Source organism: Ciconia boyciana, chromosome 2 (assembly GCF_034638445.1).
Source record: "Ciconia boyciana chromosome 2, ASM3463844v1, whole genome shotgun sequence".
Taxonomy (NCBI): Eukaryota; Metazoa; Chordata; class Aves; order Ciconiiformes; family Ciconiidae; genus Ciconia; species Ciconia boyciana.
This window is the reverse complement of record NC_132935.1, coordinates 67,582,486-67,600,305: the sequence shown is the minus strand read 5'-3', so window position 1 is coordinate 67,600,305 and position 17,820 is coordinate 67,582,486. Positions and strand designations below refer to the sequence as shown.

The following is a 17,820-nucleotide window of genomic DNA, read 5'->3' as shown; positions in this document are numbered from 1 at the left end:
TTTTTTCTTTAATTGAATACTAACAAATATTAAAACATATATTAAACTTTTAAGCTAGAGACATGGAAAGATCAGTTATTAGTAAAAATCAGCAATTTATAGTTTTCTGCATCCACATAAAAACTGAATAAAATTTCAATAAAAAATAGGAAATAAGAATTATGTACATATTATATGCTTCACCTACAGCTGCCATACTCTTCCTGTCAATTTTGATAAGAAATTAAATATTAAGGAGCACATATATCAAGAATGACTGTATTTCTGAGGTCAAAACTCATGCATTCATGAAAGCAGGACAATGCTGGGGAAAGCAAACACTGGGACATCTTGCTCCCTCCTGTCTGCCTCTTCTGTAGAGCAGTCATTTCTGCTGAATCAAGTTATTCCAGTTAGCTTCAAGTTTTGGCAATGGACTCCATCCAAGCTTCCAAATCTCTTGTGGTTTGGTTATCCAGTTAAAAGTCAGGTCAGAATACAATTTCAAGTGTGTCAGTAAATGGTGCTGAACGATCTGGTTACAAAAACCTTTTTCCAGAAAAAACCCTATATCCCTACATGTGCAAGTTTGCTAATGAACACGACAGCAGTGAACTCTAGGCTTAGGCAAATCTTGATCAGCATTCTCTAAAGGAATATCAGTGTTGTGGTTTAGCTCCAGTCAGCAGCTAAGCACCACACAGCCACTCCCTCACCCTCCTGCCCCTGGTGGGATGGGGGAGAGAATTTGAAGAGCATAAGTAAGAAAACTCGTGGATTGAGAAACAAACAGTTTAATAATTGAAATAAAATAAAATAAAATGAAATAATAATAATAATGATAATATTGTAATGAAAAGGAAAACAATGAGAGAGAGAGAGTGAGAAAGGAACAAAACCCAGGAAAAACAAGTGATGCAACCGCTCACCACCCACCAACTGATGCCCAGCCAGTCCCCGAGCAGCAATTGCTGCTCCCCGGCCAACTCCCCCCAGTTTCTATACTGAGCATGGCACCATATGGTGTGGAATAGCCCTTTGGCCAGTTGGGGTCAGCTGTCCTGGCTGTGTCCCCTCCCAGCTTCTTGTGCACCTGGCAGGGCATGGGAAGCTGAAAAGTCCTTGACCAGTGTAAGCACTGCTTAGCAACAACTAAACCATCAGTGTGTTATCAACATTATTCTCATCCTAAATCCAAAATGCAGCACTATACCAGCTACTGGGAAGAAAATTAACTCTATCCCAGCCAAAATCAGGATACAGTGCTTGAAATAGAAGTTTAATAACTTCTCCAATTATTAAAAATCATCACTTACCTTGCACTTTTTATGAACTTACTAATGTAACTCAATGACTGGAACACAGTTCCACTTGTTTGGTGAAAGATTATTAAATTCCTGATTTATCACTGGTAAGGTGTAAGCAAAAGGACCAAATAGAGCACATTGACAACAAGGCTCATGTAATTTACATCTACTGTATCTCACTCTTCTGTAGCTACTGAAACAGTAGTCTTACCGTCTCCATGTCCTCTGTATGACTGTAGCAGCATAGTTCTTCTTCCGAAACAGCTCTTTTCTTTTTCTTTCTTTTTCTATTATCTGCATTCGAATCTCTAGAGGGATTAGTTCAATATTTGTACTTTGCCATGCGACAGAACATAGCTGATCATCTGCATTCCTGGATCCAATTCTGCCTGTTTTTTCCAAGTTCAAACTGTCATCAGGAGCAGAACACGCTGCTGGGTTCCTTGGCACAGTTCCGGTAGGTTCTGCCTCAGCAGACAATAAAGGGGAGGCCTTTTTTGCTAATTCGTTATTTCCCACTTTGTTAGTTTGTTCTACAGCACGCACGCTGTCATTTCTGGTGTTTACAAATACTGTTTTGGCACTTCCTGGTCTACTAGAGCCAGCTGGTGAACATCGCTCATCATTTACCTCATTGTTTCTGGATTTCTGCTGATGCCTTTTGCCTTTGGAAGAAGCTTCACACTGCTTTGAGTTTCTTGCAATTCCACCAGTACAGCTGACGTTGCAGAAGAACACAGCCATTCTTTCACAGTGGTCTCTGTTGCCAGATGAAGACTGACTTTGATCTCTTAATTTTTCCCCAACACTAGCAGTCCTGCAAGCAGAAGAAGTATGCCTTCTGCTCCTCCGAGCACAAGCACCCGTTGCCTCGACAGTGTGCTCCTTGTGCTTTTCTCCATCCAGTTCTGGAGCAGCTGCGACCTGATGTTTCACCTCAACTTTTGTTCCCTCTTTTGCTTTGCCACAATGGAAATGGATGCAACTTGACTTGCTTTTGATGTGTTTCCTCAATGAATCTTTAGACAGAGAAATGGAAACCAACATTCAGTCTCTGATCTAGCAAAACATACTTTATATCTCTTAATTTTTTTTTCTCAGTTACTTTTGAGGCACACTAGGATTTACTTTAATGAAAAAATGTATAAGCAGGAAGAATCAGAAGAGGATATGATTGCCTGGAACAGTACAGTCCCAAACATCTTCATTTGCTTACTGCTCTACAAGTATTTTTCTTTCTCACATTCCATTTGAGTTAGATGCCTAAAAAAAGTTCACAGGGAGAAACTATTTCTTCACCAACCTGAATACACTGGTGTTCTCCAAAGAAACCAGCTCACCACGTGGTGCAGGAATGCAGCCCCATGAACACACCTGCTCGTGCCAGTGAAGACACGGTAACAGACCTTCACTGTTTCAAGCTTATTTGCTAAGCTTCTGCTCTAGCCACCCTGCATCCTGGCACATGATGACAGGGACAGGGTACCCCCCTGACCCAGGAAACCCAAAGCGCTTGGCTTCTCAGTACTTTCCTTGACATCTTAAATGAAACTATGAAGTCCTTCCCATTTTTCCCTTGCTGCAAGATTTCTTTTCCAAGCCTAGGGTGGGAAAATAAATCCTGTGTGATAACTGCTTCTAAACACTCTTGTGAGGATGACTCGGAAGCCAGACTGGAGTGCAAAACTGAGAATCTCCATCTACCATCCACCTTCTATTTTGTTAGGAAACTAACAGGGGAATGAGAAAACAGACCAGACAGGATGCAATGTAACAGACAGGGTATTAAAGGGTTGGTAAGAGGGGAAAAAGAAAATAAAGATATCTTTGATATAATGGAATCACAGAAAATAATCTGGATTATCCAAAACCTGGTAAAACCATGCTACATTTATCCTCACTGTAACACTTTTACAGGATACTCCCTTGACTGGATAACAGAATATGGCAGATTAACAGATTATACAGAAGAAACTCAGGATTATCATCAATGTCGCCTCCAACAGAGAAGATTTATCATGGCGACAGGTCAGCATGGGCTGAGAGGTTAACATAACTTATACACGATTGCCATATGGGTAATTAGCCCTGTATGTTCTGGGATGGGAGAAAAAGTCTATTATTTTAATCTATTTTAATATCTTATTGATTTAATTAATTATTGGGTTTATCTATTTTAATAGATTATTTTAATCTCCCAGAACAAAGAAGGAAATTCCCTCTCTCTCTCTCATTACACCAGGGGAACAGACAATTTTTAAAATGTGCCTTTGGAAGCCAAGATTTCTGTAGGCATAATCCCACTCTTAATGAAGCCACGTACAAAATTGTCAGTGCCATCAATAAAAATGGTATAGGGCTGATAGTCAATTCAAACGTATGAAATTTCCAGCACGGTCACAACACTATTTTGATCTCCCAACAAGTTAATTTTTACCGTGGTGAGGAAAAAGAACACAGCCTTTTAAAAATGGCCTTGTCATACTCAACTCACCAAAACCTGCTACCTGGTTTGTACGTATGGCATGTAGAATGCATTTACTGTAACACATTTAAGTCGTTAAAGTAGTATGTGCAAAACTTCCCCATCTGAACAACTGGATAACTGGGGAATAGAAAAAAACATTTAAGTATTCTACATCATCTTTGGAGGTTGAAATAAACTTCCTTAGATAGGAAGACCAAGCAATAAGAAGTACAGAGCACAAAAAAGAATTTACCTGTTGCTACTATAATTAAGGCAAATGAGATAACATACATAGGAAAGAGGACTTTTGAGTGGAGAAGAGATCAGGAGAGACCCACCAACTAAATCACAGTTTTCATATATTGTTAGCAGATGCAAAAAATCTGTTTGCAATTGCTGAAAAGCTTTCTAAGTGCCAGCCCACAGGATGTAAATTTATATTTAATTCCAATAAAACATCCAATGAAGTCGATTAAAGTTTTGGTCACAAGAAAATTGATTAAAACACCTAATGAGAACTGATTAAAGAACTTCATAATTTGATCCTTTACTGTGCCAACTTTCCTGGCATTATTCCAATAACAAAAAGAGATTGCTTATGTAAAAATGGCATAGCATTTTATTTCAAACACAGGCTTTTTGGATTAGGCAAGAGGGGGCTTTCTTTACAATCTCTGTACGTAAACTGGTCTTGCTGTAGAAGAAGTAGACATGTTATCATGTATTTTCAGAAGAACAAGAACCCTGAGTAAAGAGTTTTGTTCTCTTTGTGCTCAACACTCATGGTGAAGAAACATAATAAACAATAGTGAAGAATTTTCTATTTAAAATTCTATCTTTTGCAGAAATTATATTCTGCTTTTAAAGTTATATCGAAAAGCAAAACATCTCCAGGCAATAGCCCATATGATTTTAAAACCATCAACATGGAAAAATTATTCTGGCATAGCTGATTCAGGAAATCTCCAACTTCAGGGAAGCCTTCAATCAAAAGTCCAAGCTACATGGTGCTAGCATTTGCTGCTGGTCTGAATTCCCTAGGTTACTGTGAAGGGTAGTATAGACAACTGAACATTAATGCATTTTTTCAAATATAAGTATCAATATTAGAATCGTCTGCAGAAAATTTGGCAAATTCAGTCCTGATCTCTGTAGTCAGTTTGACCCTATAGTCTATGTTTCCCATGGACTACAGGGTTACCTACCCTGTAGGGTAGGTTCCATGGACTACAGGGTAGTTACCTACTACCTACTTCCTTAGGTCATTCTCTCAGTGCAAAATCACTGTATTTGTTCCAAGAAACAGTGGGAGTCTGACTGATGCAATGCAGTTTCCATTGGCACAACCAATGGAAGATTTTGGCAAAGAATGGATAGAGGAGTCAGTAAAAGAAAAAGCTGTTCATTCCTCCTTTATAATTTCTTTGTCCTTCTTTTCTCTCCCCTTCACTGTTCTAATCCTCCCCACATCTTTCTTTCTCCTTTCCCTTTTTTCTATACTTACCAATTTCTCCTCACTGTTCATTACAACTATCCATTTTTCATTTGGCAACCACTGTTTCTGATTATTCTTACGGGTTTTACTTAGCCATCTGAATATTTTAATTAATATAAAGTTAATACACATGCAGAAAAAGCTTGCTAGAATTTTAAACACCTCTGTTTATCATTACTTAGTTATCATAGTATCTGTTAGGCTAAGATATATATATCTGCTTTTACTATGAAAATATAGTCAAGTATTCTGTTTACCAACACATTTCCATGTAAAAGCTAAAGAAACCTAGGTAAAATGATTCAGTAGGAAGAGCTCTTTGACTTTCTTTTTCTTTGGATTATCATAATATTCTGATTAGCAGAATTTCCAGAGGAGTTAGCAATAATTTTACATCTGAGAAGGAGGTCTTGCAACTTACCTTAAATAAACTACTTATCCAATTTTTCCTTCTAATTATAACAAAGATGCTTTAATAGGACCAGTTTTGAAAGATTTGAGCCATGGGCTCCTATAGCTGGCTGAAGTCAGAACTGATTGAAATGTTATTAAAATGTATATCTTGCAAAAACCAATATAGGAGTGATCGAGAAATGATGATAAACTGATGATGCATTTACATACAGAATAAAGGAGTGGAGCAGGGCAAGAAAAGTAACAGGAAGAGCTTCGACACACTATTTCATAGTATAATTTCTAAAAACAGTCTCACTTCTCAAAAAATAACCTAGAGTGTTCTCAACAAGAGGACTTCAAAGACAAATCATGGGAGAACCCTGTCATGGAGAATGAAGCTGCCTGAACAGCTCCCTCGGTATGCTAGATATGTCACTTAGAACAATTTAACCCTCATTTTAACCTTGTTTAAAAACAAGAGTTACAATTTCTCCATTAATGTTCTTCAAGAATCCCACAGATACGACAAATATCTTTAATCTCATTTTCTCCAAACAGTGCAACTAATAGAACAACTCCCAACAACCTGTTCTCACATATTTTAGGTATTTTTACAGACACTGCAGGTACTGGTATTTTTGACTACTTACGTTGACAGAACATGTGCAGTAAAAGAATCTGTATCTAACTCTGTCCTATGTGAATTGCTTAAATAATGAAAGAACAAGAAATGACAGAAATATAAAACAGGTCCTATATATAAAACACACCCAGATATGGACAAAGAAGATAATCAAGACAATTAAAAAAGACTACAAACCTTGCCTGATTTTATGACCTTCACTCTGAGGCTCTGCTGACAGGCAACTCTCCTTTGGTGACCCTTTGTGGTGACAAGCTTTAGGTGAACCTCTACTGTTTCTCCCTGGTTGAATTTGTGAAGCATTGAGGGAGAGAGGTCTCTTATTCTGTATATCAGTTGGTTTATTAGGTAACTGTGAGATGCCCGTGGTCTTCTCCCGATTTGTAGGATTCTGTTGCACTCGAAACCTATTTTGTTCCACATTCTGCATCCCTTTCTGCAGCTTGGCTTCTTTTCTCTTACTTTCCTCTTCACGTTTCCTGTAATTATAGTCAATACCATAAGAATTCCAAAGACAAAATCTTGGGAGCCTGTATCTAACGTGAACACCTTCCTCTCTAGAAACCTGACACTGCCACAATAAAACCTTGACTATAACATCTTTTGATGAGAAAGGGGCACCTATTGCATTGAAGTGTCTTAGCTTGATCCAAAAGAACAACTGACTTGCAGCTACAGCCTAATGATGGTTAAGTCCTTATAAGCCAGCTGCCCATTCAGTTTGCGGTGGTTTGAACTGATTTTAAAACACTCCCTTATTGAAAACAATGAAACTTAGTTTTTTTATAAATATACAAAAATTAAAAGCACGATTTTGAAGAGGTGTCAGAAGACAAGAAATATGATACTAACAACTATGTTTGTAATTAGTAATGAACAATGCTTTAATATAAGTAGTAATGCAATGCACTGTATTTGAAAATCAGAAAACTTTATAAAAGACGTCATCTCTTTGAAAATTATTTTTCATACTTACCTCTGTCATAATTAATACAGACAATTATAAACCAACTTCAAACTAGCTACTGGTCCTAACTTGCTGCTATATATTTATCATTGGTAGGTAATTTATTTTACATAAACAGATTATACATTATACAAATGATAAATACTGAAAATATGAGATGTGAATTAAAAACTTGTGTGCACATAGTATGCCATTGCAATTATGACATTTGGTTTTCAAAAATGAAAGAAGCCATGCATCTCTCAAATAGTGTAGATATAAAAGAGAATGTTGGACAAGGTTAGGAAAGACGCATCTGTTGAATGAAGTTTTGCAGCCTATTTTGAAATACAGTGGGATGTCATTGCACTTTAGCTTTTAAATTCTTTTTCCTACAAAGCAGAATAAACCCAATAGCACATAGCAAACATTACACACCTACCTACCATTAAATTTGTTTTTATAAATTAAGCACTGGTTGTAAGATGAAGTGACACTTTTCCTGTTAGAATGGACAGGTGGTAAATGTCGTATCATGTAGCTGCCTGATATTTTAACTTGCTTCCAATGCTACAACGTAGTTTGCAGACTGTTGACACATTAGCTCACAGCACAGCGTATGACAGGTTAGTTATGCAGCATGCCATCCTCAGTTCCTGTGAGTCGTATCAATGCCAGTATATGTCATTTCAGTGTGAGCTGCCAGGGAGAAGCCTTAACTTTATCTGTCAGTACTATCTTATCAAGTACGCTCTGCAGAAGAAGCTGATTGAACTTTGTACCTGAAAAGCTGTTAATTGATCTAAAAAATACACTCCTGGCAGCCTGAGGTTCAGTATTCCCTCTGGCATGGAAGCAAGTGGCTAGTTTCAAATAATATTGGCATTCCACAACCGGACTGTATGGGGATATCTGTCTCGTGTACAGTATGGATCTCACTGCCATTACTCTGCTATTTGAGCTGATAAATCAGATCTTACTATTCACAGAATAGTCATTTTCTTTTCTTCACAAGAATCAAGCAGCCTATTACCAGTATCCTCCATTCAGGGTATTAAAAAAAAAAGTGTGAGATGGGTTGTGTGATACACAATCCAGCCAGAGTGGCCTGCACTCTTTGGGTGAGCAGATTAACTCAAAACATTAACTTCAGCAACATACCAATTGTAAAGTTATTGAAATGACACAGGACCAGAAACTGAGACGAAGTAAAATGGGATTTTTTAAAAAAGGTCTTGTTTGTGTGCTAATTTTTCAGATTAAACTGAAGAAATAATAAATGGAAGGGATTTCAAAGCTCCCTATTCATAGACCATCGTCCTAATTGTCACAGTAGAGCTTAGCAGATTAACAGACTCCTGAATACTTATGAACCTCCCCTTGTGTTTTGCTTTATTTAGTCAGAAATTCATTTTGTATTACAATGAAGGATATTTTCAAAATTAAAACTTCCAAGTTTTACTGCTGTCTAAGTTGAGAGACTAGGTTTCATGAACAAATAACGGAAGTAGACAAGTTCCTAACTTAAAGGCTCTCAGTCATTCTCGGGAGGTTCTGGTGACTCAACAGGATCCAAATTTGGGCTCTAAAGTTAGACAACTACAGCTCAATAGTGGTAACAGAGCTGGCAGGCCAACATTTTCCACTATAATTGCAACAGAATTTTGTCCTGAATGGTCATAAATTTGTATTTCATTACAAAAGTGAGAGAATGGAAACTGAGTCTTTAGCAGATGGAAAGGAACAGTTTCAGCTTTATGCATTTGTGAAAACATAGAGATGGTTTGAATTTTTGATCCTGCTAAGATGAATCCAACCTTTTCTATTCTGCTAAGAACACTTTGCTTTTTGTATCTACTCTGTGGAGGATGTTTTAAATTTAGAACATGTCCATGTGCCTGGAGAGCATTTTTAAAGTTATCCTTGCAAAAAAAAAGTTATTTAAAAAATCATAACTGAAAATAGTTCTCCAGGTATGATCCTACTACTGCTGAAGCTTTATCTGGACCAAGAGGAGTTATATTTCATGTTATATAAACAGCCACCTCCTGCTATACAATCTAGCATGATGCTTGTTTTTAAAAGCATGACACTGTTAACTCACGACATGTTCAGCTTCTGATCTACTACAACCTTTTAACAGATAGTCCTTAATAAAAATGCTAAGAAGACAGTTAATTTCTGTCCAGTATTCCTATGTTGACTGGTCTTCCCAAATGTGTAGAGCAGTCCATTTGTCCTTACCTATCTACCTACTTTTTCCTCAATCATTTCTCATATGTATTTTAACACCATTCTGATTTCTAATTTAGTCTTCAGTGTGCTTACAGTCTTCTGCATCTTGGTGCTATTTGCAAATTTAACATTTTACTTTTTAAATGAAAATACTGCATAGTATCAGATTCAGGATGGATTTATGTGAAATTCTCATCAATATATACTTCCAGTTTAAAGTTGAACCATTAAGAACTACTGTTTGCATATGTTCTTCCAAGCAGTTTTCACCCATCTAATAGCAGTTTAATTCATGCTACATTGCCCTACTTTGCTAATGAAAATGGCACATGAGAAAGTATGAAAACTTAGTCAAGTCTGAATGACAGCTACTGTTTCTCCATGGCCACAAAACTTGTTATTCTGTCACAAAAGAAAATTGAGTTTGTTTGATATAATTTGTTCTTAGCAAATTCAGACTAGCCATTACTTCTTGCTTTGTTATGTTCCAGATACATAGAAGTTTGATTACCCCTTCCAGGATAAGAAAGGTATGGAGTTACTGTAATGAGTCCAGTGAAAAGCCGTGGAGAAGCTTAAGGGACTAGAGCTCCTTTCGTATGAGAAGAGGCTGAGAGACCTGGGACTATCCAGCGTGGTCAAGAGAAGGCTCAGGGGGCAATCTCATCTATGTCTATAAATACCTGATGGGAGGGAATGAAGAAGATGGAGCCAGACTGTTCTCAATAGCACCCACTGACAGGACAGCAAGCAATAAGCATAAATTAAAAGTCATGAAATTCTATCTAAACACAAGAAAACACTTTTTTGACTGTGAGGATGGTCAAACACTGGAACAGGTTGCCCAGAGAGGTTGTGGAGTCTCCATTTGCATAGATATTCAAAACCTGACTGGACATGGTCCTGGGCAAGTTGCTCTAGCTGACCCTGTTTGAGCAGGGATGGACTAGATGATCTCAAGAGGTCCTTTCCAACCTCAACAATTCTGTGGTTCTTGGGACTGAAGTTTATAGGTTTACAGGCTCCTCTTCTTCCCCTTTGAGAATGCGGACACTTTGCTCATTTCATGAATTCTCCAGTCCCACCAGTCCTCCTAAAGTTTTTAAGGGTAACCATTTTAAGATTATATCCCCTAGTTTTCTAAACACCTCAGGATTAATTTTATCAGGCTAAGCTGATCTGAAATCATCTCACTCATCCAATTAGTCTCTAAACTGTTGTTTCAGTATTTTAGCCTGCATTGCTGCCCTTCATTACTAGTGCGAATTCCATTTGCCTAATGGACATCATTTGACATTTAAGGAAGACTGAAGCACAAGAAGACATAGAACACTTCAGCCTTCTTAGCATCACTTGTGGACCAACTCTTTGCTCTTCTTTTTACAGCATGTATGTTTACAATGATTTACTGTGATACCTCACATCCCTTGCTAGTTGTTCTCATTTTGCACCTCAGCTTATTTAATTTTATCATTGTATGTTATTATTACCCTCAATTTTAGTAATTGCACCAAACTTCCACTATGTGCTTTCCCTTTTCAGGTTGCTGAAGTTGCAGTATTTTCTCTCTTGCTACACTTCCTGTCTTTTCTCAGCATGCAGGCCTTACTACCAGTTTTTTGAAGAACCTCATAACCTACTTGTACTCTCTTGCTGCTAGCACATTTTTCTAAATCTACTGAAGGCTGTTTAACTGAACTGTTTTATTTTCTTGCTGTTGTTCTCTTCCTAAATATCATGCGTTACTTACTCACTTTCATCCATTTTCCTTTCATATCCACATTCTCAATCAGTTCCCTCCAACTGGTCAGAATGAAATCCAGAAGACTTAGTAAAAACAGAAGTATGGATTCAGGAACTTATTCTAAGAAATTCAAAGGGAAGGTGAACAAGTGATGAATGTGTTCTGCAGCCCTTTCAAAACCCCATATATTGGACATAAGTTTTCTCTGAACATGCTTCAAACCCTTAAATATTATTTTCTTAAAGACTTGATTTTGTAAAGAGTAAAACAAAAGCCTCTTTGTAAAAAAACTTTAAAAGTCCATAATTTTACCTATAGGTAGTCTGACTGTTTTTTAAATGCCTCCTTCCCAGATTGTCTCTGTGTGACTCTCCTAAAGCACTGCTTCCCTCCTGCCAGGTTCTCCATGCCACCTATTAATAACTGGTTACTTTCACTCCCACTGAAGAAGAGCACCTATTATATTGATACATTTATGGCTGTTAAAATGTTTAATGCTTATACACCCCGTCAACATTGCCCTCTTCCAGAAGATCATAAGATCATAGGGTAACACATATTGGAAGGGATCTCAGGAAGTCATCAAGGCCAATGTTCTGCTCAAAAAAGGATCAACTATGAGGTCAGACTGGGTTGCTCAGGATTTTATCCAGTTGGGTCTTGAAAACCTTTAAGGATGGAGACTGTACAACTTCTTTGGACAACCCTTTCCATTGCTTAATTGTCCCAAGGGTGAAAAAATTTCTCTTTATTTCCAGTCAAAATATCTCGTTTCAACTTATATCTGATATAAGTTTCCCAGGGACCAAAGTGAGGCCAACCAGTCTGCAGTTCCCCAGATTGTTCTTTTGGCCCTTTTTGAAGTTGGGTGCAGAATTTGCTTTCCTCCAGTCATTGGGGACCTTCCCTGATCTCTGTGACCTTTCAAAGATGTTGGAAAGTGGCCTTTTAAGGACATCAGTTAGTTCTCTCAACACCCTTAGATGCAACCCATCTGGTCCCATGGACTTGTCAGGGCTGTGTTCTCTCAAGCAATCCCTGACTTAATCCTCATTCACAGCTGGCAGTTCTCCTCCTTGAACCACTTCTCTAAGCACAGAGGCCTGGGAGACCTTCTTGGTGAAGACTGAAGAAAAGAAGGCTTTGAGTACTTCTGCCACACCTGTGTCTGTTGTCACTAAATCACTCGCACCATTCAGCAACAGGCCCACATTTTTCTTGCTCAGCCTTTTACTATTAATGCAGAGGCAGAAGCTCACCTTGTTACCTGTGACATCCCTTGAAAGCCTGAACTCCATTTGAGTTTTGGCTTTCCTGACACCATCCCTACATGCCCAAGCAATGTTTTCACTCTTCCTTTGCAGCCCATCCCTGCTTCCAGCTCCTGTATACTGCCTTTTTGCATTTGAGCTGTCTTGGCTTCCCTGCTTACCCAAACTGGTCTCCCTGATACATGTCTCTGCTCAATGACATAATAGTGTGCATGTTGTTTTGGCCTGCATCAATCTTCATTTTATAAATTACCATTTCTTTGATATAGGATTGTTCAACATGGGAGAATATTTTTGTATAGAAATATTTCAAAGGTATTGAATACAGTGAATGTAACGTTACCAGAAAATAGTACAGGTATGAGAAGTTGGTTGACTTTTTGTTAAGGGGGAGGAAAAAAAAAAAGGAAAAAGAACAGATTAATTAAAAACATGCAGACTTAGGAATGATTTATATTAGTGAGACTCTCTAAAATAACATATTACAAAGTAAGTTTTAAATACATACACTGAAATAGTTGGGGGGGGTGTGTGTTCAATCTAGGAGTTCACCATCATTCTGGATTCCCACATAATGTCTACTTTTATCTGGAGAGCAGATTTTTAAACATCAGTAGGGATATTAGTTTTTTGTATGTAGCAACACCCTGGCCAATTTTAGCTGTGGAATGCACAGATGGGTACGCAGAATGATGACAACATAATGTCCCCTCCAGTTTATTACAGATCATAAAACTGCAATTAAATAAAATTTGTTATGTGACAACTTGATTTGCTTGTACACTCCAATTGTATTTTAATTCTGTTTTTATCGTATTTGGTACACAGACTTTGTTTCTATTGTTTTCAAACAAATCAACAACAGCTTAGTAAGTTTCGGAAAGTACATCAGAAACTCACAAAGGAAAACAACTAAAAAAACACCCCCAAATTTCCATGAGGCAATCCTTTTTCATTTTATCTTCTAGATGGGTATCACAGATTCTTCTAAAAATGACTGTCATCACAAGGAATAAAATTACCTCATTTGGTAAAGTCAGTTGTGACCACACAGCAAGAAGCAGAGTTCTCCAAATTAAAAAGAAATACATAAGATATTCAGGATATTTTCAAAGGCAGCTGCTCCATGCATGGGTTTGACTTCTACTGACTTCAGCAGAAAAGGCAAATAGTAGGAGTGCTGCAAGTTACAACTTTAGGATCTAAAGATGCGGGCAAGAGATTAGTTATCTGATATTTCTAGCTTTGGTTCTTATTGGGCATTAACAATTATTACAGTATAGTAGTAGCATTCAAATCCATTATATGCTTCCTACAGTTTCATGAATTTTACTAAGAGGACCAATAAATGATAATGAGTAACAGATAAAATCATACACTGATATATACAAACTTATGACAAATGTCTTTTTGCTGGAGTAGATTTCAAGTCTCACACTTACTTGGCAGCAGCATCTTTTCTCAGCTGTTCATGTTTCATTAAAAGATTCTTCCTCTCTTGAAAAGCCTTTCTAACTTTGTATCCTTTGTAGATAGCCTGAATTTTGAAAGCAGCAATGTCCTGTATAGCAGCTATAGAGAGAGCCCCATGTTCTAACATGAACTGAATCACCTCATGGTGTTCACCAAGCAAGGCATAATCAAGTGGAGTGTATCTAAAAAACAAGACAAAACAAACCAAACTCACAACAATTATCATCGAACTAGAATTCTAATCATAATGTGCATTTACTTCATCCTCATTTCCAAGTAAGGCAACTTCTAGTATGAAGACAGATTAAACACTGTTTTCAGTAGGCTGTTTTACTAATTTTTAAAATATTATTTTCCTGTCTTACTCATTCTACACACCATGACTATGTTTAAGGCTTATTTTAGTCTCCTAATATGGGGCGGGGGGGAGGGCAGGCTTTATGAACTGTTGGATCAAAATCCTCCAAACCCTATCCATATAATTAACTGCTTTAGGCAAGCAATCTTAAAAAGGTGTTATTGAGGTTCACATATAGAAATATAATCTAACTAAAAAGGAAGTTAAACCATTTTTGTGTTATTTCCATATGAATTTAAGTTCTAGAGATTTACTGTCAAATCTGGCTTAGCTTCTATAACAATGACTGAGGACAGTATGACTGACCAAGCAGCAGGACTACATCTGCATCAAGGGATAATATTTTTTTTTAAAGCACTAGGAAGACTTAAGTCTGTTTTCAAATGGAAACAGGTGCTAAAAATATTAAATGCCTTTGGTTTTTAATAGTGTCAAAGATGCCTAAGCTCTTTTAAAAATAATTCCCAAATTTGCCATTGTCAACACAGGAAGAAAATTTACATACCTCCCTCACCAACACGGAAACATTAGGCAAAGACATTTAGTGACTGAAAATTATCAGTCACAAACCATAATCAGGACCATATAATACAAGACTATCAAATGGCAAGTGTCAATGCATGCGATTGTGAAAATTAGGGCTCTTCTTGATGGTAACTTGCTAGGACGCAATGCTGGTAAGCAAAGAAAAACAGACAGAAAGCACAATTGGACTTGCCACGCAGCAATGATTTGATGGAAGGATTAACAGTATCTGAACTGAAGTGTCTGCAGGAATAAAGACAATGACATAACATGAAAATTTGTATGTCAAGGTGTGTTGCTGATAGCATTTAAAGAGATACAGATTTTTGATAACCCAGGAATGGGAACTTCAGAAGGGACCTCATTTCAGAAAAACACATTTTTAAAGTATACCTAGTTTTGAATATTTTAATTAACAGGTACAAAAGATACTAAAGTAAACTTTATGCTACTAGCATGCAAGTACCAAGACTACGTACTATATTACGGATCCCAGTCATGAAGACCCATATTCTTAAACGTGGATTCTCTAACTCCATTAGAGCTACCTTTGAAAGTAAAAAATCACTCAAATCAAATCTGAATAGGGGTTTGTATGACTGGACACTACCCACTCAAGGCTGCTCACATACACTCCTCATAACCAGCCATTATTCTGTTGTGTCAGTTCAAAGCCTGTTATAAATTTTCTTTTCCACTGGTTATCTCTAAAGCAGATAGCTTTTAAATCAAGCTGACTTCACAGAAAAACACACAAAGAAAGAAGACATCAGCCGTCAGCTGTTATACATAACTTAGCATGAAGGTGGTCAAGCAGCAGCTAGCCTGGCATCACGGGATGCACCCAGGACATCAAGTTGGATTACGCAATAAATTTGCAAAGAACAACAAACCTACCACCCTCCAGACTAGCACTTGATCACATATCTGCAAGCAAGTGGGCTGCTTAAAATCCTAGATGCAATCTCAGGTCCATCTTTTCACAAACCTATTTAGTTTTAACCACTATGTTTGAATTTTGAACTGGTATCTCATACTGCGCTCTAAGAAAGTGAAGAAGGGAAGCTTCTTTCTATAGGTATATCGGAAAAAAATTTACTATTTGGTGAAATTGTTACTGATTAAAAAACAATTTCATCCAATTACAGATGAACCATATCCATTAGGTTATTTTTACTCACTCTTACAACACTCAACTTGATTTTTCCACTTTCCAAACTTCCAATCTCTTAACAATAAAACAAGGTTTTGTAGATGTTTATTAAGAGGCAATTATGCAATTTTTATATACAACATATATATTTTTAGGAGAATTATATTTAAAGATTGATTCATCTAGAAATATTGAGGATCTGTTTTGTTCTGCACATGGACTAGTGCCTAAGGGCTGACATTTGGAATACTGCTAGTTATATTTTGAGTAATCTAGGATTATACGCAAGAACATATATTAATGCCAGAAGGGAACCAAAAATAGATACTAACTGAACGACTATAGTAAAACCACAGCTAAGGTCTTATCTTGACATTTGAGCATCATTAGTACATTTCTACAAAGTAAGGAAAATAGCAGCCTCCTTTCTGACAAAATAGTGGCTTTTAATCTTACTTATTAAGAGTAATTTAATTACAACTGTTTATTTAATTTTCTATCAAAAATTACTAAAGAGACCATTGGCACTACTTAATTAGGAACTAATACTTTCATTTGTGTTTCTCAATAAAAAATAACAGAAAAGGGAGAGACATCTGAGTAGTTTAGAGTAGAGAACAAAAGAGAAATGATGGGGGAAGAAAGCAATTAAAAACTGGGATAAGTATGTAAGTCTCAAATTTAGCACTAAAATATGGGGTTTCAAAGTCCTTAAGTTATTTAAAATGTTGAAATATTCAAATTTATAGGGCATACTGATCATAATTTTATTTATAATTATGAGGAGGTCATCTACTCTAAAAAAGGCATTAGAAATTTCTGCTAATAGTAATTATCTTCATGGTCAGGTGACTAATTCAAACTCCACAACCCAAATCACTTTTAAAAAACTATTATTTATATGTCAATGAAAGACAAAGAAAAGAGATGCAAATGCACTGTCCCTTTATGATTATAAGAGCTTTTTTTTTTTTAAACTAGACCTTTCGAATACAGTTAACCACCAGGTAATTTGTAATCACTATTTTAGAACATAACATTACATTTCTCCTGTTTTCTTTCTTCTCACTGTATTCCTAACAAATAGAAAAGAAAAATTCCAGTCTACTCCAACAGCAGCGGAAATGCCTTTTCATCCTTTGTCCGTACATATCCACTGTCAACTTCATATAAATGAAGAAGATCTTCAGTATTTCAAACAAGACTAGAATGAGTAAATACTTGCAGAAATCTCTGTAAGTTCAAAGTTCAAAAGTATAAACAGTTGAAGTTGCAATGTCTTACTTAAAGAAGAGATTTTTCACATTAGAAAAGCTGCTTACACTGAAGCCCAAGATTACAGCACTCCTTTTAGATACAAGATCATGATTCTCTGGCAATATCTGAACACTTGACATTTAAATCAGTAGGTAGCACTTTTGCTAAATTACAAAATAATGCATTCAGACAAGCAATACCTCTCCTCGCTGTTCTCCATATGATTAGGAAAAGCATCAAAACCAAGCAGCAACTTTATAGCATCAAGGTAGCCATTGTTACAGAGCCAGTGCAAAGCAGTTCTTCCCTGTAAACAATAGAACAGAAGAAAAATAAATATTATCCCCAAACTCCATCATGCCACAATAAAAGTCATAAATCATACTGTAATTCAATGCTTCTCTGGACATGAAGGGCAAACTAATTCTTCTAAATAAACTTCCTTGTTAAAATAAAATAATACAGCACTTAAAATGAAGTAACCTTTTTTTTTTAAAAAAGATTACAACACTAGTGCTTTTTCACCCTAAAGCAGCTGAAAAACAGCATTAGGAGACTAGCTCTAGAGTTG

General features: G+C 36.8%; 1 protein-coding gene across 6 annotated transcripts in view; it reads right to left on the bottom strand.

Annotated features, from left to right (window-relative positions):
* INVS (inversin) overlaps window positions 1–17,820 on the bottom strand; it is a 102,676-nt gene that overhangs the window by 11,049 nt on the left and 73,807 nt on the right. For all 6 annotated transcript variants that reach the window (XM_072852878.1, XM_072852879.1, XM_072852881.1 and 3 more), the window contains 4 exons: window positions 17,450–17,556; window positions 13,926–14,138; window positions 6,465–6,766; window positions 1,498–2,305 (listed from right to left, as the gene is read on the bottom strand). In XM_072852878.1, coding sequence (XP_072708979.1) covers window positions 1,498–2,305; window positions 6,465–6,766; window positions 13,926–14,138; window positions 17,450–17,556 — 1,430 coding nt within the window. The remainder of the gene's footprint in view (window positions 1–1,497; window positions 2,306–6,464; window positions 6,767–13,925; window positions 14,139–17,449; window positions 17,557–17,820) is intronic.